The sequence below is a fragment of the Acomys russatus genome, chromosome 22 (genome assembly GCF_903995435.1).
Source record: "Acomys russatus chromosome 22, mAcoRus1.1, whole genome shotgun sequence".
NCBI lineage: Eukaryota > Metazoa > Chordata > Mammalia > Rodentia > Muridae > Acomys > Acomys russatus.
In genome coordinates this window covers 24,837,146-24,862,771 of record NC_067158.1, presented here as the reverse complement: position 1 = coordinate 24,862,771, position 25,626 = coordinate 24,837,146, and the positions used below count along the sequence as shown (strand labels likewise).

General features: G+C 50.3%; 1 protein-coding gene and 1 long non-coding RNA gene across 8 annotated transcripts in view; both read left to right on the top strand.

Moving 5' to 3' along the window:
- Ctbp1 (C-terminal binding protein 1) overlaps positions 1-2,673 on the top strand; it is a 55,641-nt gene extending 52,968 nt beyond the window's left edge. For 6 of the 7 annotated variants that reach the window (XM_051165242.1, XM_051165238.1, XM_051165243.1 and 3 more), the window contains 4 exons: positions 111-241; positions 903-1,030; positions 1,393-1,510; positions 1,911-2,673. In XM_051165242.1, coding sequence (XP_051021199.1) covers positions 111-241; positions 903-1,030; positions 1,393-1,510; positions 1,911-2,097 — 564 coding nt within the window. In that variant the 3' untranslated portion in view covers positions 2,098-2,673. The remainder of the gene's footprint in view (positions 1-110; positions 242-902; positions 1,031-1,392; positions 1,511-1,910) is intronic. The other variant, XM_051165239.1, reaches the window with a different exon arrangement.
- A 1,924-nt stretch (positions 2,674-4,597) lies between these two features.
- LOC127205930 (uncharacterized) lies at positions 4,598-18,738 on the top strand. Its single transcript, XR_007832710.1, has 3 exons — positions 4,598-4,933; positions 18,081-18,181; positions 18,262-18,738. It is a non-coding gene; the product is annotated as an uncharacterized LOC127205930 (long non-coding RNA).
- Positions 18,739-25,626: the final 6,888 nt, after the last annotated feature.

The window sequence follows — 25,626 nt, the reverse complement described above, 5'->3', positions numbered from 1 at the left end:
CTCTATCAGGCCAGGCCCAGGTGGGTGGGAAGTAAGATTTGCTTGTGGGTGTGCCACTACAGTGAGAAGCCTCAATGCCAACCACTCACTTGGTCATCCTGTCTTCTCAGATGAGACAAGGAGCCTTCCTGGTGAACACCGCCCGTGGCGGCCTGGTGGATGAGAAGGCGCTGGCCCAGGCCCTGAAGGAAGGGCGGATCCGTGGCGCAGCGCTGGACGTGCATGAATCAGAGCCCTTCAGGTGCCCTGTGCCCCAAGATGGACTATGCCCACCAGCCTGATGACTATGACTTGGAGACTGTGTCTTTCAGCTCTGGCCTCTTGCTGGCTGGGTGAGGGGAGGGCTTGCTATCTGCTCTCAGGTGGGGGACAAGAGCCTCAAGAATCTATCTCAACTTGGCCACAGAAATGAGCTGGGCTTAGGGCTTGGCTTGTTTCTCAGTTCGTCTCTTGATGTCCATGATGGTTTCATGGTCCCAGTCTCAGGTGATCACAGGGCCAGGGCACATGCTAGCTTGGCTTTGCATGCAGCCTCTAGTCCTGTCTGTGCTGATTTCTTTCCTGGGGCTTCAGCAGCTGGCAAAGCCCATCATGGGGTTAGCAAACCAGCAGAGTGATGAGCCACTGAAGAGCAGGCAGTGGAGTCTAAGCCCTCACTCCTAGAGTTTGTTGTGCTGGCCAGGGCTGTGCCAGCACCCCATCAGGGATTCTCCCCTAAGGCTTAGGAGACCCCCCACCACTTACTGTTAAGACCTTGGGGTAGGTTTGATGGTCCTGCAGTTCCTCTTTTACAAATGCCTGGGGACAGATCAGGGACCCTCAGATCCTAGGGCTGGCTGCCTTCTGTACCTCCCCAGACTTGGGTGCTCAGACCACTCTGACTGGGTATGTGCTATCCTCAGCTTTAGCCAGGGACCCTTAAAGGATGCACCCAACCTCATCTGCACCCCCCATGCTGCATGGTACAGTGAGCAGGCGTCCATTGAGATGCGAGAAGAGGCAGCCCGGGAAATCCGGCGAGCCATCACAGGTGGGTAGCCATGCTGTCAGACTGACAAGTCTGTTTTACGCCAGTTCAGGGGAGTGACACTTGGTTGTGCCCTTACTGGGGTCCCTGGGGGTGAAGTTGGGTAGCACATGCATCATTTTCATACATGAGGACCTGCCATGCTGGCTGCTATCAGCTGCTTGTAAGCTGAGGGCACATGTGTAGGGCTCAGGTCTCCAGGTTGGGAGCCGACTTCTCAGGTGGACAGGCCCTGTGGTGTTCAAGGGGAGGGCGCCAGGGCTGTGGTAAGAAGGGTGGCTCTGGGCCTGCCTCCTGGCCTCTGCAGAGGAAGCAGTTTTAACCCACATTGCTGTCTTTCTCCGGTATACCTCCCAACCTCCCAGGCCGGATCCCAGATAGCTTGAAAAACTGTGTCAACAAGGACCACCTGACAGCCGCTACCCACTGGGCCAGCATGGACCCCGCTGTGGTGCACCCTGAGCTCAACGGGGCTGCCTACAGGTGAGCAGGCAGGGGCATGGGCAGGGACAGCCGCCAGGACAGTGAGGCTTAAACTGGGCAGGGCCTGTATACATCCTCATTTAGGCCCCTCAGAACATAAAGGATGGAGTCGGGTGGGGCTTTTTGGAAGGCAGCTTGGCCTCAGGAGCCTCCTAGACAGGCGTGCTGGCCAGAGCTACTGTTGGGGCAGAGTGCAGAAAGGAGTCAGGAAATGGGGCTTGGGGAAGACGTCAGGTGAGAAGCCAGGCAGGAACGCTGCCCAGCACTGACCAAGTGCCCAGCACTGACTGAGTGCCTCTGACCTTTCTGTACCTCAGGACTCACTGACAACCTGTGAGGGCTGTGTGCAATAGGTGGGGCTCTGCATAGGTGACCTCACGTGTCTGCCCTCCTCTCCCAGCAGGTACCCTCCAGGTGTGGTGAGTGTGGCCCCCACTGGCATCCCAGCTGCTGTGGAAGGCATTGTTCCTAGCGCCATGTCCCTGTCCCATGGCCTGCCCTCTGTGGCCCACCCACCCCACGCTCCTTCTCCTGGCCAGACTGTCAAGCCTGAGGCGGATAGAGACCATACGAGTGACCAGTTGTAGCCTGTGAGGAGCTCTCCAGCCTTGGCGCCTGGTGGAGGGCGCCGCACGCCCTTGGACCCAAGTGTGCAGAGGTGGCATCCAGTGTGGACCCTGGCGCTCCAGAGACTGGCCGGGGCGTGCACTAGGCGGGGCAAGAGGAAGCACGTCCCCAAGTCGATTGTAGTTGTCCCGTCCTGTGGGCTGGCTCACTGTCCTGTGTCCTTTGCGTTCCTCGTTTAAGCAAAAGAAGTTAGTAGCTAATTCTATCACGAATGTTCTTGTCTGTGTACAGTTTTTAGAACATTACAAAGGATTTGTTTGCTTAGCTGTCAACAAAAAGAAAACCTGAGGGAGCATTCAGCAAGTCAGTTTGAGATTATTTTTCCTTTTCTACGTTGGAACGTGCCCCGGAATGTGGCCGTCGGCACACTTCTCAGGACAATGAATCCTTCCCGTTTTTCTTTTTATGCCACACAGTGCATTGTTTTTCTACCTGCTTGTCTTATTTTTAGAATAATTTAGAAAAACAACAAAGGCTGTTTTTCCTAATTTTGGCATGAACCCCTTGTTCCAAATGAAGACGGCATCGCAAGTGGCTCAGAGGAGTGTTTGCAGTGCCCAGCGTGCTCAGGACCATCGATCGGTGTCTGTCCTGGGGGAGGCAGGGGTTGGCAGACTCTTGCCTGCGTGGTGCCGTCCTGCTGATGTGGTAGGCTAGCAATATTTTGGTTAAAATCATGTTTGTGACTGTAACCATTTGTATGAATTATTTTAAAGAAATAAAAATCCCAGAAAGAGCCGGCATGCCTGGCACCAGATTTAGTGGCTTCATCAAGTGGGAGTACTAGTGGGTCTCTTCTGGTCCTGGCTCTCATGACCTCCAGGGCTTGACTTAGCTTCTGTGGAGCTGGCAGTCCTGGGGAGACCCAGAAGAGGGCAGCAGCAGATAGAGCTATAGTTCCACTGCATCTTCAGGAGACTGAGGGCTCTGGGTTGGGGAGGCCATCAACACAGGCAGAGAGGGCTGTGAAGGGGACTGCACAGCTCTGACAGCCCCTTTTGTCTGGACAATAGCCCCTGGTCCAGCAGCTCTTAGAGTAACATTTTTAGGCAAACCCACTGAAGATACCAACAGAAAATCACTACTGAACCGAAGTCTTAGTCTGCTTACCGAGTGCCAGGCAGCTTAGGGCTCTATTTCCTGTTCCTCTATTGCATTGTCTTCAGATTCGGACTTTCACCCACTGAACTGATTTGACAGTGATTCCCAAAAGGGTCTGAGCCTGGCACCATTGGTCCAGCCTGGGAATCAACCAAAGAGGCAATGCCTCTGTGGATGCCAAAATGGTTGAAACTAGAGACAGGCTGTGTGTACAATTGTGGAGCTTCAGTGAATGGGTGACAGCAATCCCAGAGCTCAGCTGTTTGTTTTTAATGGGTCAAATTTATATGGAATAATGAATGTCTGACATCTGGGATTATAAGACTAGGGCATAGCAAAAAGCAGGCAGTGGCTGGGTAAGTACCCTTGCTCTGCAAGCACAAGGGCTTGTTTGAATTGCCAGCACCATGTAAAAAGCCAGGCATGGCTGCATGTGCCTGTCAGCCCAGCACTGGGGGACAGACAGGCGGGGCTGGGGAGTTAGCTAACAAATCTAGCCAAAGCAGGGAGCTTCCAGTTCAGTGAGAGACCCTGTCACAGGTAGAGAGGGATAGGATAAGATACCTGACACTGCTCTGGCCCCTGCATGTGTAGGCACGTGTATCCACACCCGTGTGTGCACCCCCTCCCCAGCAGGTGTGGTGTCAATAGCCCGATTCTGAAACAGATCAGTGGGCTAAAAGGAACAGGGAGCCTAGCAAGACTAGATTGGGCTACAAGTGTGTATGTACCTGTGCGTGTCTACATGCTAATGTGTATGTATGTGAGCTTAAGACTTGAGCAAGGGAAACAAATCGGGCCTCACCCTTCAGTGGGCAGAACTGTAGAATGACTCTCAGAGAAGGGTAGTTTGTTCAAATAAGGGTCAAAACCACAAATCATGGGGTAAAACCTAGGATTGTTTTGTATTTAAGGCTCCTCGGTAACGTTTATTTTAGAAAAGACTGGGCCAAGATACTGGAATGTAGGGCATGCAAGGGTCCTGTGGCAGCAAGAACAAGACTTGAGTCCCTGGGTCAGGAGTGAGGCTCATCTTCAGGCCCAGGGCTGGGCAGGCTGGACAATGAGCAAAGCATGACCTGAGGGTGGGTAGTTAAGAGGCCCTGTTTCAGGGACCTGGTGCCCGTCTACTCTCCCTCCTATGGCCTCTCTTGATCCCTCTGCTTAGGCAAGAAGTTGGGAGAGGGTGGACATTCTCGGTCAGCCTGAGCAGGGGCACAGCAGTGGCCAGACTCCTCTCCCTATGGCCACTCTAACCTGGCCTCACAGTGATCCCAGAATGGGCCCAAGGAGGGCAGGAAACACCCTCTTCTCCCCACTGCTCTGGGGCAGAGCCCAGAGGGACTCTGGAGATGGAGATGGATTTTCCAGCAAAAAACAACTATTAAAACGGAAGAGTGGAGGAAGGCCAGCTGCCCAGTCCCTCCTCTGCCTGCAGACTCTCTAAGTAAAGAAAACCATCTGGTCTGCTGGGCCTGAGCCCAGGGCCCAGAGGAGGACCGCTAGTCCCTCTGAGCAACACTGCTTACTCCCCTGCCAGCCCCGTGGGCTTCTCCCAGCCTCGCTTGCTCCCACCTGGGACCAGACCCCTGGAAGCCTCTACCGATGCCCAGGCAGGGGTGGCCTGTGCCATCATAGCGCTGGAAGAAAGGGTTTTGTTTTATCTTACAACTCAGTTCACATTCCATCACTGAGGTAAGTCAGGGTAGGACCTCAAGGCAAGGACTGATGCAGAGGCCATGGAGGGATGCTTCTTACTGGCATGCTCTTCTTGGCTTGTTCAGTCTGCCTTTTTCAACAACTCGGGACCACCTGCCTAGGGGTGGCCCCACCTGAAGTAGGTTGGGTCCTCCAACATTAGTTATTAGTTCAATTGCTCTACAGGCCAATCTTACGGAGGCATTCTCAATTAAGATTCCCTCTTCCACCCCTACTGTGATCTAGCCAATGGACAGGACATTCTCCACAGTTATGTGGAGAGCAGGGGCTGACTCTGACATGAACTCTAGTGCCCCCATATTCGACGACCTCCCCTTGGTAGGGAGGCCTCGTGGCACTCAAAGAAAGAATAGACAGGCTACCAAGATGAGACTTGATAGCCTGTGACCATAAAGTGGGGGAAGAGATCCCCTTGGTCATGGACCTAGGGGAGGGCAATAGGGTGGGGATGGGAAGGAGGGAGGAACGGGAGGATACAAGTGATGGGATCACAATTTAGTTGTAATCTGAATAAATAAGATAAAATAGGAAAAGGGGAGGAAAAAAGATTCCCTCTTCCTGGGTTATGTGTAGGTTTGTGTCAAGTTGACAGAACCAACCAGGACAATATATAAAGACTTAGAAATCTCTTAACAGAGTGTTGATTGCATGACTTGAGCAATATCCAAGAAATACAGAAGGATAGAAGGTCCACAGGCCCTCGCAGGCCTGGACTGGTTTGTGTCTCTCCAGAAGAGTTTATAAACGAAAGGCATAAAAGCATCCGGATTTGGCCCCTCCCACAGGCAGTGTCTGTTTTCTATTTAAGCAGTTAGCTTGTAATGTCAGTATTGGATGACTGCAGTGGGGTCCCACAGTGTGTGGAGATGAGGACAGCTCTGGTGTGTGGCTGGTCTTGGGTCAGCAGGCTGTCACGGGTGAGCAGATGCATGGTTTCGATTCTCAGGGGTGGAGTTCAAAGGCACAGCTGTGAGCAATCCAGAAGACAGTCCCGTGCTACGTCCCTTTCACTGCGTGATGGTGCCCGTTCCCCACAGCCCCTCAACGTGCACATCCTCCTCAAATTCCACAGTCCTGTCATCTGGGGACATACCTACTCAGAACTCAGCCTATCTGCCCTTGGGGACCCCAAGTCTGCTGAGGTGAAGGAGGGGTGTGACCCATAAGGAAGAGCTGGGGTGACCTGTGGGTAGCATGTGGAGCATCTAGGAGGCCCCAAAGTGGTCACCGTGATATAGGCTGGGCCCTCGATTTGTTGAAGAACAAAGGCTTTGTGCCGAGACAGTTGATGTCTGGGTCCAGAAGCAAAGGTTTCCCACAAGGAATGATATAAAACTAACAGGACCGAAAGATTGTATGCCCTAGCATTTAGCACCCATGTCTCTTCCCAAGGCTGAGAGTCTATGAGGTATTAGGGTACTAGTGGGCAGGGCCTTCCCCCAGGCAGACCTGCTTTCTTAAAGCAATGCACTAGGCAGTGCCCAGGATGCAGGCTGTGCCTTCTGTTCTGACTTTGGAATCCCAGAGCAGAGAATACATGCCAGCCCCGCCTCAGGAAGCCCTGTGTGCAATGGCCCTTAAGCCAGATGCCTGTCCTGTAGGGCTTGCGTTCACTCCCAGGCGTGGCTTTCCATCCTTGAGGAGCTCTTACGTGACCTCCATTGATGTCCAGCAAAGTAAGGCCTGTCACCTCAGACTCCTAGCTGTAGGTATTCTGTCCTCTGCTTTGTCCCTACAGCCCTTTCCCTAGCTTTGCAGGGTAGACAGGAAGGAGGTCCATGATGACAATGGGTAGGGCTAGCTGAGGTATCTGTGAGCACGGTGAGTGAACAGTGGCCCAGACATGAGGACAGTGGCCAAGGAGGGACTTGGGCCCATGTCCAGCTGGCCTATTCCATTTGCCCCGGGCCAGCTTCACAGTGAGTAAGAGTGTCTCTGCCCCCAAGACCAAAGGTCTTTCACCCCTTCTGGTCTTCTTTTGACCCTGTCATCTGCCCCTTTTCCATCACCCACCATCCATCCTGGGCCTGGCTTTGCCTTTGCACACTGTTCTCCAGATTGAAGCTTAGACAAGGGGCCCTAGAAAGCAGGTTCTCCAAATGGGGGAGCTGTGGCCCAGGCTTTCCAGAGTGGGCACCTGCCCTGATCAAGGTGCCCAACATCACATAAAATCAGAAGAGGCCCTGCAGAAGGAAAGGGCCAGCTTCCCACGCTTGCTCTTTACTCATCCTGCAGGGCTAAGCTGTGTTCTTGGCAAGATCACTGACTCCTGCCCATTGGGAACCAAATGATGCAGCCCAGTTTGTTATCCCCCATCTCTCCTGTGAACCCCAAATACCCCAGACAACATAGCCTAAAAACCCCTTAAGCTCTCCACAGGGTCTGCCCTCACCCTTGGCCGATCACCTCTGATATGTCTGGTATAATCTGGGCCTCTGACCTTTGGGTGCTGCTTAGCAATAGAACTGGCTGGAGATGATCAGACCCAGAGGTAATGGCCAGGGCAAGGGGCATGCAAATATGAACTAGATGGAAGGCCACAGGGCTCTGTCTCCATCTGGCCTAAAGTGAGTAGAGCCAGGGGGTTAGGTAAGGAAGTGGGGAGTAGACAGAGGAATTTCAGGTTTGGGGCTGGGTTAAGTCCAGTTTGGGGAGGCGGGTCAACGAGAGCAGGTAGAGACTAAAGCCATGGCTGACTATGTATACCCTGTTGTGTCCTAGTTAAGGTTTTTTTTATTGCTATGATGAAACACCATGACCAAAGCAGCTTGGGGAGGAAAGGGTTTCTTTGGCTTACACTTCCACATCACTGTTCATCATTGAAGGAAGTTAGGACAGGAACTCATATGGCAGACCAGAGCTGGCGCAGAGCCCAGAGAGGAGGAGGATTGTTTACTGGTTTTGTTCTCCATGCTTGTTCAGCCTGCCTTTAAAAAAACATAGAACCCAGGACCACCAACCCAGGAATGGCACCACTGGCAATGGGCTGGACCCTCCCCCATCAATCACTTATTAAGAAAATGTCCTACAATCTTGCCTATAGCTTGATCTTATGAAGGCATTTTCTTTCTCTCCTCTCTCTCTCTCTGTCTCTGTCTCTCTCTCTCTCTGGTTTTTGGTTTTTGGTTTTTCGAGACAAGAGTTTTTTTTTGTAACCTTGGCTGTCCTACACTCACTTTATAAACCAGGCTGGCTTTGAACTCACAGAGATCCACCTGGCTCTGCCTCCCTGAGTGCTGGGATTATAGACGTGTGCCATCACATCCACTTTGGAGGCATTTTCTTTCTTTCTTTTTTTTTTTTAAATGTTTATTTATTATTTTGTATACAGTGCTCTGCCTGGATGTACAGCTGCCGGCCAGAAGAGGGCATCAGATCACATGAGCTGCCATGTGTTGCTGGGAATTGAACTCAGGACCTCTGGAAGAGCAGTCAGTGCTCTTAACCTCTGAGCCATCTCTCCAGCCCTGGAGGCATTTTCTTAACTGAGGTTCCCTCCTCTTAGATCACTTCAGCTGATGTCAAGTTGACGTAAAACCACCCAGCATGATTTGCCTTTTGTCGACTTGACACTCAGACACATCACTGTTAAGCCACACCTTTTCTTTCTTGTTCATCCCCAAGCCACACAGTATTATGGACAACACAGTATAAAACATTTTACAAACTTAAAAAGTCTCTCAGCCTTACCAACTCAAACACTTTAAAAAACATCTCGTTAAAAAACAAAACAAAACAAGGTCTATTTTAAAACCCAAAGTCTCTAAACTGTAGACTCTTATAAAGTAAAAAATAAGTTAAGTAATTTCTAATTTCAAGAGGGAAGAACCATGGCACAGTCACAACCAGAAAATAAAACTAAAGTTAAAATAGTGTAGTCCCTAATTATCCAATGTCTGGGATCCACTCACAGGCTTCTGGGCTCCCCCTCAGGGCCTGGCTCTGCCCTCTGCCCTCTGCCACACAATCAGATGGTTTTCTACACTCAGGCCAACCTCACTCCACGGCTGCTGCTGTTCTTAGTGGTCATCCCATGGTACTGGCATCTCCAAAACCCCAGGGGTTTCTGGGCAACTAGGCTGCACTTTCACTGATAGCCTCTCTTGGGCTCTCTACATGGTACCTAGGGTTAGCTTCTCTCCATGATCCCGTCTGTCCTGGACCTTCAGCTGCTACTGAGTCTACGCCTTCATCAATGGCCTCTCCTGGCCTCTCACGGTGCCAAACCTCAGATGGCTCCTTCATGCCTTCAAAACCAGCACCACCTCGGAGACTCTTACATATGACCAAGTTTGGCTGCCAGCACAACGTACAACCTCTTGGCTGCTGCCCCTGGAACACAGCTTATGTGTGCTAACTCTGAGGAAACACTTCCCAGAAGGTTTTTACCTCAGTGATACTTTTGTTTGTTTGCTTTCTTTGATTTTATTTTTGGAAACAGGCTTTCTCTGTGTAGGCCTGGCTGTCCTGGAACTAGCTCTGTAGAGAACCACTTTAGTGGTTCTGGTCTCTTGTTAATCACAGCTGATTGTTGCGGTGTTTTTTCCTCCCATCCCCATGAGACTCAAAATATATTTATAAAACCTAGGCCACAGAGCTAGGATAGGTCCCCGATTAGCTCATAGCTTAACAACCTACTTATTCTAATCTAAGTTCTGCCATGTGGCTGGTTACCTCTGCTTAGGTACCATGCATCTGTCTACTTCATATTTTCCTGGGTGTCTCTCCCACACCTGGCTCTATCCCAGAATCCTTTCTGCCTGCGGGGTGTCTCATCTATTTCCTGTCTCAGTAGGCCATTAGCTCCCCCTTTCTTTTCTTTCTTTCTTTCTTTCTTTTTTCAGCTTTAGCTGACCAGACAGTACAGATTTTTCACACAAAAGGCCTGGCAGAGTCTTTGCTTCCTTCTGAAACAAGCCAGGCCTCCACTGTCTGCATTGCTCTCAACAGTCTTATCTTCCAAGCTCTTACAGAACAGCCCACTGAACTCAGCACTCAGTGGCTCCTCTAGTCCTCCCACAATCTTCCCCAAAACAACACGGTCAGATCTGCCACAACAAAACCCCACTCCTGGTCCCAATTTCTGTCTCTGTTAGGATTCCTATTGCTGTCATAAAACACCACGTCCAAAGCAACTTGGAGAGGGAAGGGTTTATTTGCCTTACACTCCCATATCACTGTTCATCACTGAAGGAAGTCAGGACAGGAACTCACATGGCAGACCAGAGCTGATGCAGAGGCCATAGAGGAATAGCATTTACTGGTATGTTCCTCATGGCTTGCTTAGCTTGCTTTATTATAGAACCCAGGACCTCCAGCCCAGGGATGGCACCACCCACAATAGGCTGGGCTTTCCCCATCAATCAGTAATTAAGAAAATGTCCTACATCCAGCTGCTATAGCCCCCACCTCGGTGATCTGTGAGTGTATTCCCAATGGGAAAGAGAACAGCCCTCAAGGCTTGGCTACCGCCAGGGAGAGCAAGCCTGAACACCAGCCCCGGGGCCTGGTAACTGTGGGAGGGGGAGCCAGGGAAGCCAAGGTGTAGGGCCAGGAGCCAGCTTTCCAATAAAAAACGGTGAGTATTTCAGCAAATGTAGAATCCTGGAAATTGCTTAGGAAAAAAAAAAAAACACCCGCCCTTAGGCCCAGCCAGCTTGCCTAATGACATAGGGAGAGCTCCAGGGTCCTGGGCATGTATAAATGATGGCCCCTGGACCAAAGTGGGTGCAGTATAGCACCTTGCTAGGCCTCTCCAGGGGAGATATGTGATGACTTTACATCTACTCCCCTCTCCAGCCACACCCTGCGGGTGGTCCAGCCTCATCTGACTTTGCCCTGTGACACTGAGCCCTTCTTCTCCCAGTAGTGTGCCTTACTCTTCTTGTCCTCAACCTGACTCCTCCATGTGCACTAATGACTGAAGAAACTTGTCAGCATGACTACCCCATGCTAGAGCCCAGCCTGGACTTGAGTCTGCACTCAAACCACAGCCCTCAGGGGCACTGAAGATCTGGCCTGGCTTGCTCACCCTCAGCCCAGACATTTCCTTCTCTTCTGATGTAGGGCTCTGGGCAAAGAGACTAGTGTGTCGAGCCTTAGCTGCCACAAAAACCACAGCCTGGGACCCTGCAGCCTCTGTGGTACTAGAAGGCCCATCTTTACTCTCCTAGGAACTGGGATGCTTGCTGATGCTTGCGTGGACCATCTTCTCTCATCCCTTTCTATGTAACTTCTTGTCTGTTAAAGTCTCTCCCCAGGACGTGGGCCCCACGGAGGACACGGATCTGTGAGATCACAGGCGTGCCCTGCTTGAGGCTGCCTCAGGTGTAAAAAGTAAACACATGGGAAGGGTAGGGCCAAGGGCTTTCACGTGGGCTTACTTACCAGGCAGGTGCCGTTGGCTATAGACAGAACTGTGCGTAGTGCAAGGCCACAAGGCCTGGCAGCCCCCCAGTTCCATTAGCTCTGTAGGCCCCGGGGTTGAGGCCAGGAAAGAGGGGCCTGGGCATGATGAGTGAACCCCAACTGACCCTTGCTGGTCCTGGAGACAGCCTGGAGTCCTGGCCGAAGTCCACTCACTGCCCACTGACTCTCTTGGGAGGATGCACAGGATATCTTCCGTCTATGCTGGCCCGAGGCAAGGCAGGGTCACCCTGGCAGCCCCCAGCCCAGTGTTGGGGAGAAATCCAGGCTGGAGGAGCCAGTCACACCCAAAATGAAAACCACATGCTGGGCCTGGCTCTCCCTCAAGCCACAGGCCCACAGCTCCCTCTCTCCCTCTCTTTTGCTCCCCAGCCACTCCTTTCCAGGGTGCAGGGTGTGGGGAGGCTGAAACGAGGGGACATCACCAGGAAAGCTCAAGAGATGAATGTGGCTTCATAATGGCCACCAAGCCCTCAACCTTCTTCTTCATTAAAGCTGAGGGCCCCTAGTTGTCTCTGTCTCTAAGGGTCTAAGTAGATTTGCTGTGGGAGATGCCCATGCAGGGTTGCTGGGTGGGGCATGGTAAGGGGCCCTGGCAGGCGCCTGTGGGTGGAGCATTGGGGGTGAGTGAGGACAGTCATTAGAGAATGGCCTGGTGCTGGCAAAGATGGTCCAACCAACACCAGATGGCTTGTGCCCCCCGCCTCCATCCCCCAGCTACCTCATCCTGTCTGAGGCCATTGTCCCAGCAGCACTGGATGGATAGTCTGTGGGAGGACACTGTCCTCAGGATGATGGGTCCTAGCTGCTGGGCTCCCTACTTATGATCTCCAGTCTCAGTTCACACTGTGTAATCCCAGAACCAGGCACCATGCTATAAGCCATAGCCCTAGAACAACAGCTGCCACCTGTCAAATGAAAAACAGGCTCACAGGCGTGGCCTGAGTCCAGCTACTCAGAGGCCCAGCTGAAGTGCCGTCCTACAGTACTGATGTGCTCAGGCCTCACCCAGACAGACACTCTGCATTCAGCTGTGTGGACTACAGCTTCTTTCCTTGGGGTCTGTGCCAGGGGTACTTTATCCAGCCATGGCCAGTCCACTATCCTAGGCCCCAGAGACTGTCCCCAGAGCCCGGATTGGGTGGTATTGAGGGAGAAATTCAATGCTAGGTGGTCAGCTCTCCTGCCTCAGCCAGTGATTAGCCAGACCTCGCCTGGCCAATGCCCGGAGAGGGTCAGCACACACATACCAGGACACAAGCTCAACACACATGTGCAACCCATTAAGACTTCAGGTAGGGGGCTGGAGAGTTGGCTCAGTGCTTAAGAGCACTGTCTGCTCTTCCAAAGGTCCCGGGTTCAATTCCCAGCACCCACATGGCAGCTCACAACTGTCTGTAACTCCAAGATCTGACACCCTCACACCAATGCACGCACATAAATTAAAATTAAATAAAAATATTTTTAAGAAAGACTTCAGGTAGGTCCCAGGAAAGCCAGGGGGAAGTCCAGTAAATTCAGCAAGGCAGCTGTGCACAGAGATAATATTTATAAAGAAAGAAAGATTAAGACCCCTTCAAATCAAGTACTTCTATTGAGAGGCCACAAGGAAAGGCACCATTGACAACAGCACCCGGCAATAGATGTAGCATGCTAGAGCCATAGGGGCAATCCTGACGGGCTGCTGTGGGACACAGGCTTCAGCAATAGGCTGGAGCCTTGCTTGTATGACGCGGTGGTACATTGCTATTATGTGATGCCCAGTGATACAGCTTCACTCCAAGTAAATGCATTGGTCTGACGATGCCAGTGGAAAATAACAAAGAATTCCTCTATAACTAAGTGAATTCATTTTAAGGTCGCTATGGAAAAACAAGCACATAAGAGGTGATTGGGTGTGGGCTTCCCTTCATACAGTAAGGGCTATGGGGCTGGGAGGTTGGCTCGCTGGATCCCTAGTGCTGGGCAGGCTGATTCTCCTGCCAAGTGAGGTCATGCGGTGTAGACCACCATCAAAGAGGGAGAGGTGGAGCCTACGGAAGCCTTGGCTCAGGACTCCTCCTCTAACACTGTGAAAAACAACTTTACTGTTTATAAATCAGCTAGTCTCTGGTATTCAGTTATAGCATGTCTCCTGGGAAGATATAAAGAAGTGTCTCTTCACTTCAGTAGGGAGGGCTTGACAGACTAAAGAAAGGAGTCTATCCAGACCCACCTTAGCGAGACAATGAGCTCATTAGGAGTGACTTGCAGGTGGCTACACCACTGTTCCATCCCAGCCCATTATTTACCCCATACAGTAGCAATTAGCCATTGAGAAGGAGAGGAGCTTTGTGAAGGTCACATAGCCCTATGGTCTCATGAACGCCCCTGCCCCCTCAACCCCCGCTCTGCCTTCATTGGGGTTTCTATGGCTGTGATAAAACACCTTGGCCAAAAAAAAAGCAACAAGGGAAGGAAAAGGTTTATTTCACTTACACTTCCGCATCTCAGGAAGTCAGGGCAGAAACCTGGAGTCAGGAACAAAAGCAGAGGCTTACTGCTTCCTGGCTTGCTCAACCTGACTTACTACAGCTCCCAGGACCACCAGCACCAGAGTTGGCACCATCCATAGTAAGCTGGGCCCTCCCACACCAATGAGCAATAAAATGCACCACAGGCTTGCCCACACGCCAATTGGGGGGGGGGGCGGTATTTTCTCAAGTGAAGTTCCTTCTCCCAAATGACTCTGGCTTGTGTCAAGTTGATGTAAAATCAACCAGCACGTCCTCCTCCCACCAGGGAACAGAAGCAGGCCAGAACTCATTGTCCCAGTGCAGGTGACGTTGGCTGGAAAGTAGGGATGGTCCATCTGCAGGAAATGAGACATGTGTTCGTACCACAGGAGAATTGGCTGCTCAGGGGCATGGGGCTTCTTCTCCTTGAGGTGACTGTCTTTAAGTATGGTGGCATGCTGCCAAGTTGCTCACAGTGAAGGGCGGGGGCTTTTATGCTGTTGAATTACATGTCAACACAGCTGGCTTTAGAAAGAGGCCACATGCTCTGCACGCGCCTTCCCTCCCCCCAATTTGGCGTCACTGTGAAAGCCACACAAGAGAGGCAGATACAGCCCATCTGGCACTGCAGGGCCTAGGCCACCTTGCTCAAACGGTTGCCCCATTATGGGCAGCAGAGCAAAGGGACCCAGGGACTCAGAGCCAATCCAGACACCTTGGTGGAGGACAGTGACCCTGTGGTCCCAGAATAAGTAAGAAGGACATCTCTGGCTTGAGCTACAGGAACTTAGTCAGGTTCGGACTCCATCCTACTGTGTGGCACTGAGGGTCCCCTGACACCTCACCACAACAGCAGACGTGAAGCACGGACTGAGGCTCTTTCTGAGCAGAGAGGTACCCTATTGTACCCCACCCCATGGAAGGTTGAAACCTGTGGCTAGTCACCCCTGGCCTATCGCCCTAGAGCCCTGGGCTTCTCACTGGAAAACTGGGAGTGGGCAGAGGTGTGGAGGTCAGCCCTGTGCTGAGGGGTGACCAGCAGACTCGGAAGGGGCAGCCAGCGGAAAGTGCATTCCCACACAGTTAGCTCATGGTTTACACATCCCAGCAGGCTGATAAGGTCAAGAAAGGAGAGACGCTCAGAGCTGGAAGCATCATCGGGCTAAGGAGCCAAGCCCTGCCCATGCCAGAACTCTGGGGGCCTTTGGGGTCATCCAGCTCTGGCTAGTTCTGAGCTGGCCTCCTAGCAATGCCACCCACCCTGTCCTCCGTGGTAGGACCTCCCCTAGCTCAGCTTTCAGTTCCTCCCCGCCACCTTTTCTGACATCCAGTCCTCAGACAACCCCCAGGAAACCCAGTTAGGACTTTTCACTTGCTTCATGCCCCCCTCAGAAGTATTTATTTGTGACAACCAATCATCACCCTGTGGATGTTTAGGAGGGTGAGCTTGCTGAGCCATTTTTCCTCAGGACAAAACTGTGGTTGCCTCAAGGCCAGGCTGTTGCTAACCACGGTGAGTCCCAACCATAACTGTTCCATCACATTGAGACACTAAAGCTGCCTGACTGGCCACATAGGGATGGTTCCATAACATCAGCCCTTCACGAAGCCTGACAGTTTCTCTCCACTGTCTGGCTCACTGTAGCCATACTGTATGCAGTATATTTAGTCAGCTTTCTGCTTCTGTCTTTGCTCTGTCTTGGTGCAATTCTGCCACCACTCCTATCGCCTGCCTGCCACTGCCTTCCCACAGAGCATTTTTTTTTTTTTCTTTTGGTTTTCCAAGACAGGGTTTCTCTGTGTAGCCCTGGCTGTCCTGGACTCTCTTTGTAGACCAGGCTGCCTCGAACTCATAGAGATCTGCCTGCCTCTACCTTCTGAGTGCTGGCCTTAAAGGCATGCCTGGCCCACAGAGTGCTTTCTAAGCTATCTTTAACTCCATCTTTGCTATTCCTGAGCTTTTGAGACTCCGGGCTTTGTCAGCCTGGGCAGCCTGAGCGCAGGTAGCAGGACCTGGAGGCCAGGGGTTTCCAGAGTGCCCGGGCTCCTGCAAAGAACGCAGCATGTACCAGCACTTGGTGTTATTTGGCACATCATTTTTTTTTATTTTAAAATTATGCATATATGTGTGTGTGTCCAGGAGTGTGGATTCTCATGGGGGTCAGATTTGGAGCTGGAGCTGCAGGCAGCTATGAGCCACCCGACATGGGCGCTGGGATTCAAACTCCACTCTTTCCCAAGAGCAGCAGGCGTTCTTAACCGCAGGGGCATCTCCCCAGCCCTTTTGAAGAAAGAATGTTTAGTTTTTATGTGTAGGTGTGTGCACTGGTGCCCATGGAAGCCAAAAAAGATGGTTGGGTTCCTTAAATTAGCTGGAGTTATAGGAAGTTGTAAGCCACCCAAGCGTGGGTACCGAGAACTGAACTCAGGGCCTCTGGAAGAACACCAGCGGTTCTTAACCCCTGAGCCATTTCTCCAGCCCCGCCATTTGGTACTTCTTGGACATAGCTGCCGGTGATGCTAGAAGCAGCTGTACATGTTCTTGGGCTGCTGTGAGGGAGCAAACATGGAAAAAGGAGCAGAGATACTAGGGGCTTTCTCTTCCTCTCACTTGCCATCTTGTACTCATCAGGGAACCCAGGTGTCACTTTAACTTTAACTGGCTGCCACTGCTCCTTCTCCCAGAGGGCATCACTTCCTTCCAAGGGCACGCTGGACCTCCTTTGTCTACCTGTCTGTGTGACCTGCACTGATTTCATGGTCCTCCTCCCGCTGAACCTCCATCTTTCTTGTCCAAGTGCTTCACATGCACTCTTGTGTAGAGAATTGCCACTGTCAACTCTCCTGAAGTAGTGGCCGCCTGTCACGTAAGGCGATGTTTCTGTTCCCAGCAGCCAGGTGATGTCCTGACCACAAGGCAAACCCAGAGATCAGGGATACTTCTATGACCTTGCTTTAGACAGCATGGTCTGGCTGCCTTCCTCCTTGTAGCCTCCTCCTCCTCTCCCCTCCCCCAGCCATCTACCACCACCAGTCACTGCCCATGGGCATTTTTACAACCTTGCTAATCCTACCTGAGAACCACACCCTGAGGTCAGAAGAAAGGAAGCTAAGCATCACAGGAACAGAGAAGCCGTGGTGATGGGGTGGAGAAGTCAGCCTTGCCTTTTGGGCCTGGCCTGTTTGAGTTTGCTTGTAGCACCGTCCTAGCTCTCCGCTGCCCTTTACACACCATCCATGTTGTCGATGGGGCATCACTGCAGTTTTCATTGCTAGATGCTTGTCACAAACTAGGGTGATCAGGGAGGCAATTTCAGCCGAAGAAATGCCTCTTTGGGGTTGACCTGTAGCCAAGCTTGTGTGGCATTTTCTTCATTAGTGATTGATGTGGGGAGGGCCTTGGTCGCTGTGGGTGGGCAAGTAGTCCTGGGTTGTGTACAAAAGTAAGCTAATCCAGCTGTGGAGAGCAAGCCAGTAGGCAGCACTCTTCCCCGTGGCTCTGCTCTAGTTCCTGCTTCCTGCTTCCTGCTTCCTGTTCCTTCCCCGACTTCCTTTCATAATGGCCTGTAAACGCTTAAGATGAAATAAATCCCTTTTTTCTCCCAAGTCGCTTTTGGCTATGGTATTTATCTCAACAGAAAACAAACTATGACAGTGCTTATTGCTAGAAGAAATATACATGTTAAAATATTTATCTTGTACTAAATTTTCATATTGATTTTATTTTATTTTTTCTTGAGATAGGGCTGGTCTTACGATATAGCTCTGGCTGGCCCAGAACTCACTATATAGACCAGGCTAGACTTGAAACTCAGTGATCCTCCTGCCTCTGACCCTCAAATGCTGTATCAAAGCTGTGCTGAACTTTAATCCTAGCACTTGGGGAGGCAGAGGTAGGTGGATCTTTATGAGTTCAAGGTCAGCCTGGTCTACAAAGCCAGTCCAGGATAGTCATGGCTACACAGAGAAACCCTGTCTCAAAAACTAAGATAAAATGTTGATTAAAAATGTATTGTTGGGGCTCAGTGGTTAAGAGCACTGTCTGCTCTTCCAGAGGTCCTGAGTTCAATTCCCAGCAACCACATGGTGGCTCACAGCCATCTATAATGCGATCTGATGATAAAGTACTCATATACAATAAATAAAAAATTTAAAGACGTATTGTTGATAACGATGGTGAAACTTTGTCTCGTCTCTCCGAGGTTTCTGAGATTATCTTTAGTGAAGTGATCTGAGCTGGTCACAGAGCCAGTCCTGGCTTACATGGTCTTACACAAGATGCTACACATGTTGCCGTCTTCAGGTCGGTTGTTTTTGCATCTTCGTTTAGGAGTGGTGCCTGTCTGGTTTTCTGATTTTCTCCACGAAGGGTTTTTGTATTAGGTGACATTGGATTCGGGAGTTGAGTTGCAGATTTTCCATCTTTTCATGCACTGGAAAAGGCTGGAGTGATGCCAGGCTGACTTCTTCCAGCTCTGAGTCAGAGGCGGGCCAGCGTGAGCGTCTCTGCTTCTGCAGTGATGCCCCGGACTGATTGTTTCTAAGCACCTTTCCAGTTTCTCGTGTTCATCTTGTTGTGTTTTCCTGACTCAGTAACTCCAGCCATTTGAATCTACTGAGGATCACCTGTGTGCCGCAGGCTTCCTAAAAGGCTCAGGCTCTCAAGCTCCGACATCGTGACCCCTTCTGGAGTTTTCCCTCTTCGTGACTCTTCTTCCTGCCCCTGATTGCATATGTATCTAAGTGTCAACCTTTAGCAAGTCCTGGACAGTGATGGTTGTCCTGCACCGGGCTTTCTGGCAGACACAATTGGCTTCAGGAAGAAGAATAACTTTGCCTCTTGTTTTCTACTTCATGCCTTTCTTTTTACCCTCATAATCCTCTGTCTCATTTTCATGAGGCATTTTATTGTTTTCAATATGCTTTGCTTCTCTTGTTTGCTTGTTTTGTTTTGTTTGAGACAAGGTCTTACCATGTAACTCTGGATGTTCTGACCTCACTATGTGGACCAGGCTGGCCTTGAACTCACAGAGCTCTACCTGCCCCTGCCTCTTTGGTTTATTTATTTATTTATTTGGTTTTTATTTTGTTTTGTTTCTTTTAGTTTGTTCTTTTGAGACAGGGCTTCTCTCTGTAGCCTTCCTGGACTTGCTTTGTAGACCAGGCTGGCCTTGAACTCACAGTGATCCCTCTGCCTCTGTTTCCCCGAGTGCTGAGATTACAGGTGTACACCACCATGCCCAGCTTCAATTTATTTTCTTAAGATGGATAGAGCATCCTTTCTATGTGTTTCCACTACAGACTACCCAGTGCAGGGCTCTGTTGCCCATTTCCATGGCTTCCTAGCGGGTCCACATGTCCAGACTGGAATTCCTGCTTTAAATCGACGGTCACTGGAAGCATGCTACTTCATTTCTGCGTGGTTAAGGTTGGGGATATTTCTAGTTACTCTAAATTTTGCTGGATTATAAAATCATTTAAATCCAACCACATTCAGTTCACTGACAGAGGACGACTTCCTCTGTGAGGACATGAGAACCTTGGTGCTGTACACCTGTCTTTCTGTTGCCTTCATTCCCTCTCCTCAGCGTCTCCACCCCTGCAGGCCTTGCACACTGTGCCATGGTGACTCCTGTCAGAGTCGGTGCTCCCATCAACATGTCTCACTGGCGGCTTATGCTTAGATTCTCACTCTACTCACCCTCACTGTCTGGCTTGTGGCCGCTGGGTTGGCTGCGCTGCTGTTTTTGCTGGATTGGACATATGGGTGACATGTGCTAGTCTCCTCCACGCTTACTTGGGACATTTCTGGGCTGGTGTGGGATGCTGGATCCCTAGATGCTGTGCCAAATCCACGAGGAATTCCGGACCTTGTCAGAGCTTCTGAGGCTGCAAGTGAGAGCATTTCCCCTGTGTTCTGGAAGGCCTGGGAGGGGGAGTAGAGTATTAGTTTATGGCCCAGGCTCCCCAGGATCACCCTTCCTCCCTCATCTTTTTATGGAATTCCAGGGTTCTTCAGTGGGGACATGGCCGTACACCCTCCTGCGCATTTCTCCAGTGGCTGCCTTCATTGGATAATGGAAAAAGCATAAAGTCCTGGTGGATTATTAGATATATAGAGTGCCCCATGCTTCCAGATGGGCAAAGCTGAGGCCCAGAGAGGCAGTGTCACCTTCTTGGAGACACACAGCTGTGTGTGAAGAGGCTGAAATCTTCTCATCTCTCTGACCTCTGAGATGGTGCCCTGTGGAAGGACCTAGGAAAAAAAAACACCCTGCATTTTCTCAACATGCACCAAATACCCTGAGGGGTTGCTTAATGGTTCACAGAGAAAAACAAAACAAAACAAAACAAAACAAAACAGGGAAGCAGGTAATGGAGCTGAGAGAACAGCCTCCAGTGGCCATGATGCCTTAGGGGCCAGAGTTGGAATGCCAGCCAGAGTGGGGGCAAAGGGAACTTCATTCTTCTGCATCTGCAAGTGTAAGTGCTTTATCAATGGACTGGTCCCTCCATCCTCCACCAGGCTCTGCAGGGAGCTGAAACAGCAAAGGAGGCAGCGTTGGTATGGGTACCCCTCCATACGTTCTCTTTCACGTGGTGTTGAATTGGTGGGTAGCCCTTGCTTTGAATCATTAAGAGTAAATTTTACTGCATATACTTTTAAAAACATCTTTTCCTGGGTATGGTGGCACATACCTTTAATCCCAACACCCAAGAGGAAGAGGCAGATAGATCCCTCTGAATTCCAGGCCATCCAAAACTACACAGCAAGACCCTATCTCAATAAAATAAGCTTTAAAAAGAAGAAGAAGAAGAAGAAGAAGAAGAAGAAGAAGAAGAAGAAGAAGAAGAAGAAGAAGAAGAAGAAGAAGAAGAAGAAGAAGAAGAAGAAGAAGAAGAAGAAGAAGAAAAGAAACATCTTCTGAGAATTCCTAGAAGGAAGGGGAGCCAGATGCTGCTAAAGCAAGGGCTTAGCAGCTGTAGGGAACACCCCTGAGTTTGACCCAGGTCAAGGCTTTAACCCCTTTGCTTCAGGCATTTCTCTAGATAGCTCGGCCCATCTTTCCATTCTGGGCAAATGAGGGCCTTTCAGAAGGTGCTGTCTAAGAGGCACTGCTTCAGAGCTGCCCTGGGACAAGGATGCAGCCCTGGAGCCTGGATGTGAGGTACCCTTGGGCAGCCTGAGGCCCTGAGAGCCCTGGGAAGTGGTGAAGGCCCCCAAGCTGGGAGCTGTAGGGCACATGACCTTTCTGATATCTTAAGAAACAACCTGATAGTCCTGACCTGTGCTGTCAGGAGCCTGCAAGAGGCCAGCAGCTGGTCCAGTTACCTCTAGGGAGACAAAGACATGGACAGAGAAGTGCCTTAGTGTGGTCCGCACATCATCAGCTCTGTTTCTGGACCGTATCAGGAGTAAGGGGCCAGGAAACGAATGTGAGACTGAGAGCAGTGGCTAAGCTGGAGCTGGGGGCATCCTCCCCACAGCCCTGCATCCCGAGCTGGACTGTGGGCAGCAGGCTGCTGTAGGAATGGGGCTATGCCAGGCAGCTGGGCCTGGTGTTTTTCCTTTCACTGGCTCTCGCCCCAGGCTTAGTGAGCAAATGCTGACCCATATTTCCACTGCGCAGGGTGGAAAGTAGGACACTTGTGAGCCAGGGTGGTGGGAGGCAGGCGGAGGTGGGAGACCAGATGTAGCAGCTCAGACTTTCCAGGCTGGGAAGTGGGTTCTTAGGGATGGGGGTTGTCGGGGGTGGGAGGGGGGAGTGCTCTTCCTTGGGCCTCTGGGCTTCTCTGGGCCAGGGAGAGGGTAGATAGAGCCAAGCCTGAGGTACTGGGAGGAGTGTATTGTGGTTCCATATGTGCTCCTCACCCTGTGTTTTGAGGGCCTTGCCAGGGAACAAGGACAGAACAACTGTCTCTTCCCCTCCTCCCATTTCTTCACACAGTAGTTGGCCAGGAAGGTGCTCTTAAGGGAAAAATGGATTAATTGGAGCATATTAAAATCAGGACTTCAGGCTGGAGAGATGGCTCAGAGGTTAAGAGCACTGGCTGCTCTTCCAAAGGTCCTGAGTTCAATTCCCAGCAACTGCATGGTGGCTCACAACCATCTATAGTGAAGGCGTACATGCAAGCAGAACACTGTATAAATAATAAATAAATCTTTAAAAAAAATCAGGACTTCATGTTCAACAGAAGTCATATGTAAGAGTTTGAAGAGGTGACCCCAAGACGAAGTCCTCCATATGTGTATCTGCCAAAGACTCATATCTACAATCTACAAAGAACTGCATATCAGTCAAGGGGTTGGGAGAGGGGAGAAGGGAGGGAGGCGGGCAGGCAGCCAAGCACTTCAGACCAATAGGAGCATAAAGGAGGATGTCCAAAGGCTAATGTGGAAAAAAAAAAAGAAAAGAAAAGAAAGAAAGAAAAAGAAAAGCAGCTGACTCCCCTCCTCCAAATAAGGTCTTGTATGTAGCTCGGGCTAGCTTTGAACTTGTGGCTTCAGCCTTTTGAACGCTGAGATTAAAGGGATGCGTCACCATGCCCAGCAATACTCGAAAATTTCTCAGGAATAGTATTTAATCTGTGGGTCACTGTAGGGAGTACTGCCATTTTAATAATAATTTGGGGAAAGGAGATGTCTTTCTACTTGTTAGGTCTTCTCAAATTTCTTCTAATGATAGTTTGTAGTTTTTTAGTATAAAAATATATACTTCCTTGGTTAAATTCACTTTTATTATTCGTTTTAATGTAAATAGGCTTTCATAATTTTGCTTTCATGCTCTTCATTGCTATTATACAGAAGTACAACTGAATTTTTTATATTGGCCTTGTATTTGCAACCTTGCAGAATGCACCAGTTCTAATATTTTGTATTAGAAACAAAACAATACCAAGTGCTTCTTACTGGGGCCTATGAATATCCCAGTTCCAGGCTTTTGCCCTGGCTTACAGTATAAGTGAATTTCCCCATGTGGAGCTGACCTTAAATCCAACAGGTAAGCAGTAGGCTGCAGTCATAACAGCAGTGCCACTGTGACACCAGTGGGCACACCTTGCCTGACATGTTGGCATCATATCACATGAGGATCATAGCGGAGCGGGGCAGTTAGTGAGGATTCTCTCCCATGAGCCTTCATAGCGTCAGCAAGGAGGGAGCTTTCAGTTCAGTCTCAGATGTGTTTCTCTATGTCCTGCAATCAAATTATGTGGCATCTTCAGCACTAGGGCCTTATCTTCTAACTCTGGCATCTAGCCAGCAGCAATGGCAATAGTCCTGTCAGGCTCATGAGGCCCCTGGGGCACACCTGGCCAACAATTCAAAGAGAGCTAAGTGATGGCCGCTACTGGAATTTCAACCCAACAACCTTATGGCTCCTAGGATTGCCCTTTTCTATTCACGGGAGATGCTTTTGTTTACACTCCCTCATTACGGCTGTTACTGTTCTTCCAGACGTCCTTACAAATCTGAAAGACACTTGAAGGTTAGCATGCTGTAGGGAGCCATTTCATAGATAAGGGCAGGATCTCTGAAGGGCTATCCATTCCAAATGAGTGCCATTTGGTCATGAACAGCTAAGGGGATACTTACAAGGAACTCTTAATAATCATCAATACAATATGAAAATATACCATTACTCCTATCAGTTATTTTGTCAAAATAGTATTTTGGGTATGATGGCATGGGTTGGAGACACCATCCTCCTTAATCCATAGACATTTTGCATGAGCCATTCGGTCTCCTCATCCTTGAGTACTGCAGCTGCTCTGTACTGAACCTCAGTGCCTGCAGTACTGAGATTCTATTGTGCATTTTCCTACCCTGATGATCTTGGAAAGGCTGGCTTGGGTTGCTGAGCTTGGCTCAGGTCCAGTGACCCTGTGTTAGCTTTGCTGTGCCTGCTGCTGCAGCTGGAAGCCCAGCTCTGATAGGCTCCAGGACAGCATGTGGAGGGTACCTTTCTACTGGCCACATATGGGTTCTGCAAAGACCCCAGGAGGGGCAGTTAGTCTCTGTCACCAGCGTGTTTCACATTATATTCTCTGGTGGGGGGGGGAGGGTAGTTGCCCACCCCTAGGATAAACTTACTTGTTCTCATCTGTATTGTTTTCTTACATATATTTTGTGAGCTGCTGCTCAGGCCGGTACATCCGTTTCACTTTCCCATTATGCTGTTGGCTTTCTCTTCATCTCACTTTAGTTCTCTGGACATCTTAGGGCAGTTGTTGTAGAGTTTTTGTATAGCCAGTTCATCTGCGGGCCTTTTTCGATGGACAACTTCTTATTTACTTTCTCCCTGTGATGTACAATACTTTGAGGATTCTTTTGGTAGGTGGTGTTATTTTGTTGTTGTTAAAGTTAGAGATTTGAGTCTAATTATGCCATGGTTCTGTGATGGTCAGCTTCTCCCCACGGTTTATCATTTTTGTCATCGACTTGTTCTAGTTCGTTTGTCGTAGGTTGTTTCTGGGCTAAGGGCCAGTTTGACATGCAAAGCTGTCTGCTCAGGTCTTTTCAGAGCCTCCACTTTCCCAGTTTGCATAGTATCTGTAAAGTAAAACGTCTGAGCTCACTATCCGGACCTGAAATCCCACCATTCGTAACCCTGGAACCCGCCACCCGCAAGAAACCCTACACAAAGCCTGCCTCCTGGCCAGTGCTTTGCTGCTCCTTGCCTGAGCAGAGGCAGCCATCATCCTGTGTTTTCCCCAATAAGCCTCTTGTGTGCGGTTTGCTGTGCAGTGTGACTCTGTGGTATTATTCCTTGGCTCTTGGCTGCCAGGATACTTTCCCCTCAGAACTGTAACACTTACAGTATCACTTCTTAACTTTCCCCACATATCCAGTCCCCACGAACAACCTAATATTTGATGTCTGAGCTTCCAAAAGAGGGAAAAAGGGACGATGAGTGGGAGCCAGGAGAGGAAGGCCTCAGCCCTTTAAAGCTCTTGCCAGCTGGAATACTGGGATATATTAGCTACTTTATGCTGCTGTGACTAAAATGCCTGACACAGACAAGGAAGGAAAGTTTATTTTGGCTTCCACTTTCAAGGCCTAGCAGCTCACTATGGTGGGGGAGGTGTGGCAGAAAGGCTTCATTATAGTAGGAGCCTGTGTTGGAGGCACCTTATACAACAGGCAGGAGAGCCCCAGGCCACAGCCTTCAAGGCCTGCCCTCAGCGATCCACCTCTGCTATGACGCCCCATACGCTAAACGTTCCACAACCTCTCATACCGCACCATACAAGTGTTCGAACGCAGACTACGGAAGGAATAACGCGCAAATCACAATGGGCTCGCAACGATTAGAGACACAACCATGACCACCCATGTCTATGAGCATCTGTGATCATAGCCTCGGTTAGATATCTGAGTTTAGAGCACAGGGAGACAGGGTCCTTGGTGACCACCTAGCTCCTGCAGGCTGTGTGTAGACTACACCAGGAAACACACACACACACACACACACACACACACACACACACACACACACACACACACCTGCCTGGTGGCGGGGCCTGGGCAGCTCCTAATTATGGAAAACAGCTGCATTTCACTTTCCAGTCTCCCCTGGAAGTTGCATACCTTCAATAGTCTTCCCAGCTCCAAAGTGGGTGTGCCAGCCAGATTCTCCAGTGTAACGCTGCCCGCTGTCTGTGCTGGAGACAGCTTCCTGCCCACTATCTGCGCCTCCCACCCCAGGGCCTCCTGTCTGGCTGCTGTTTGGTGCTGTTTCTTTCTTT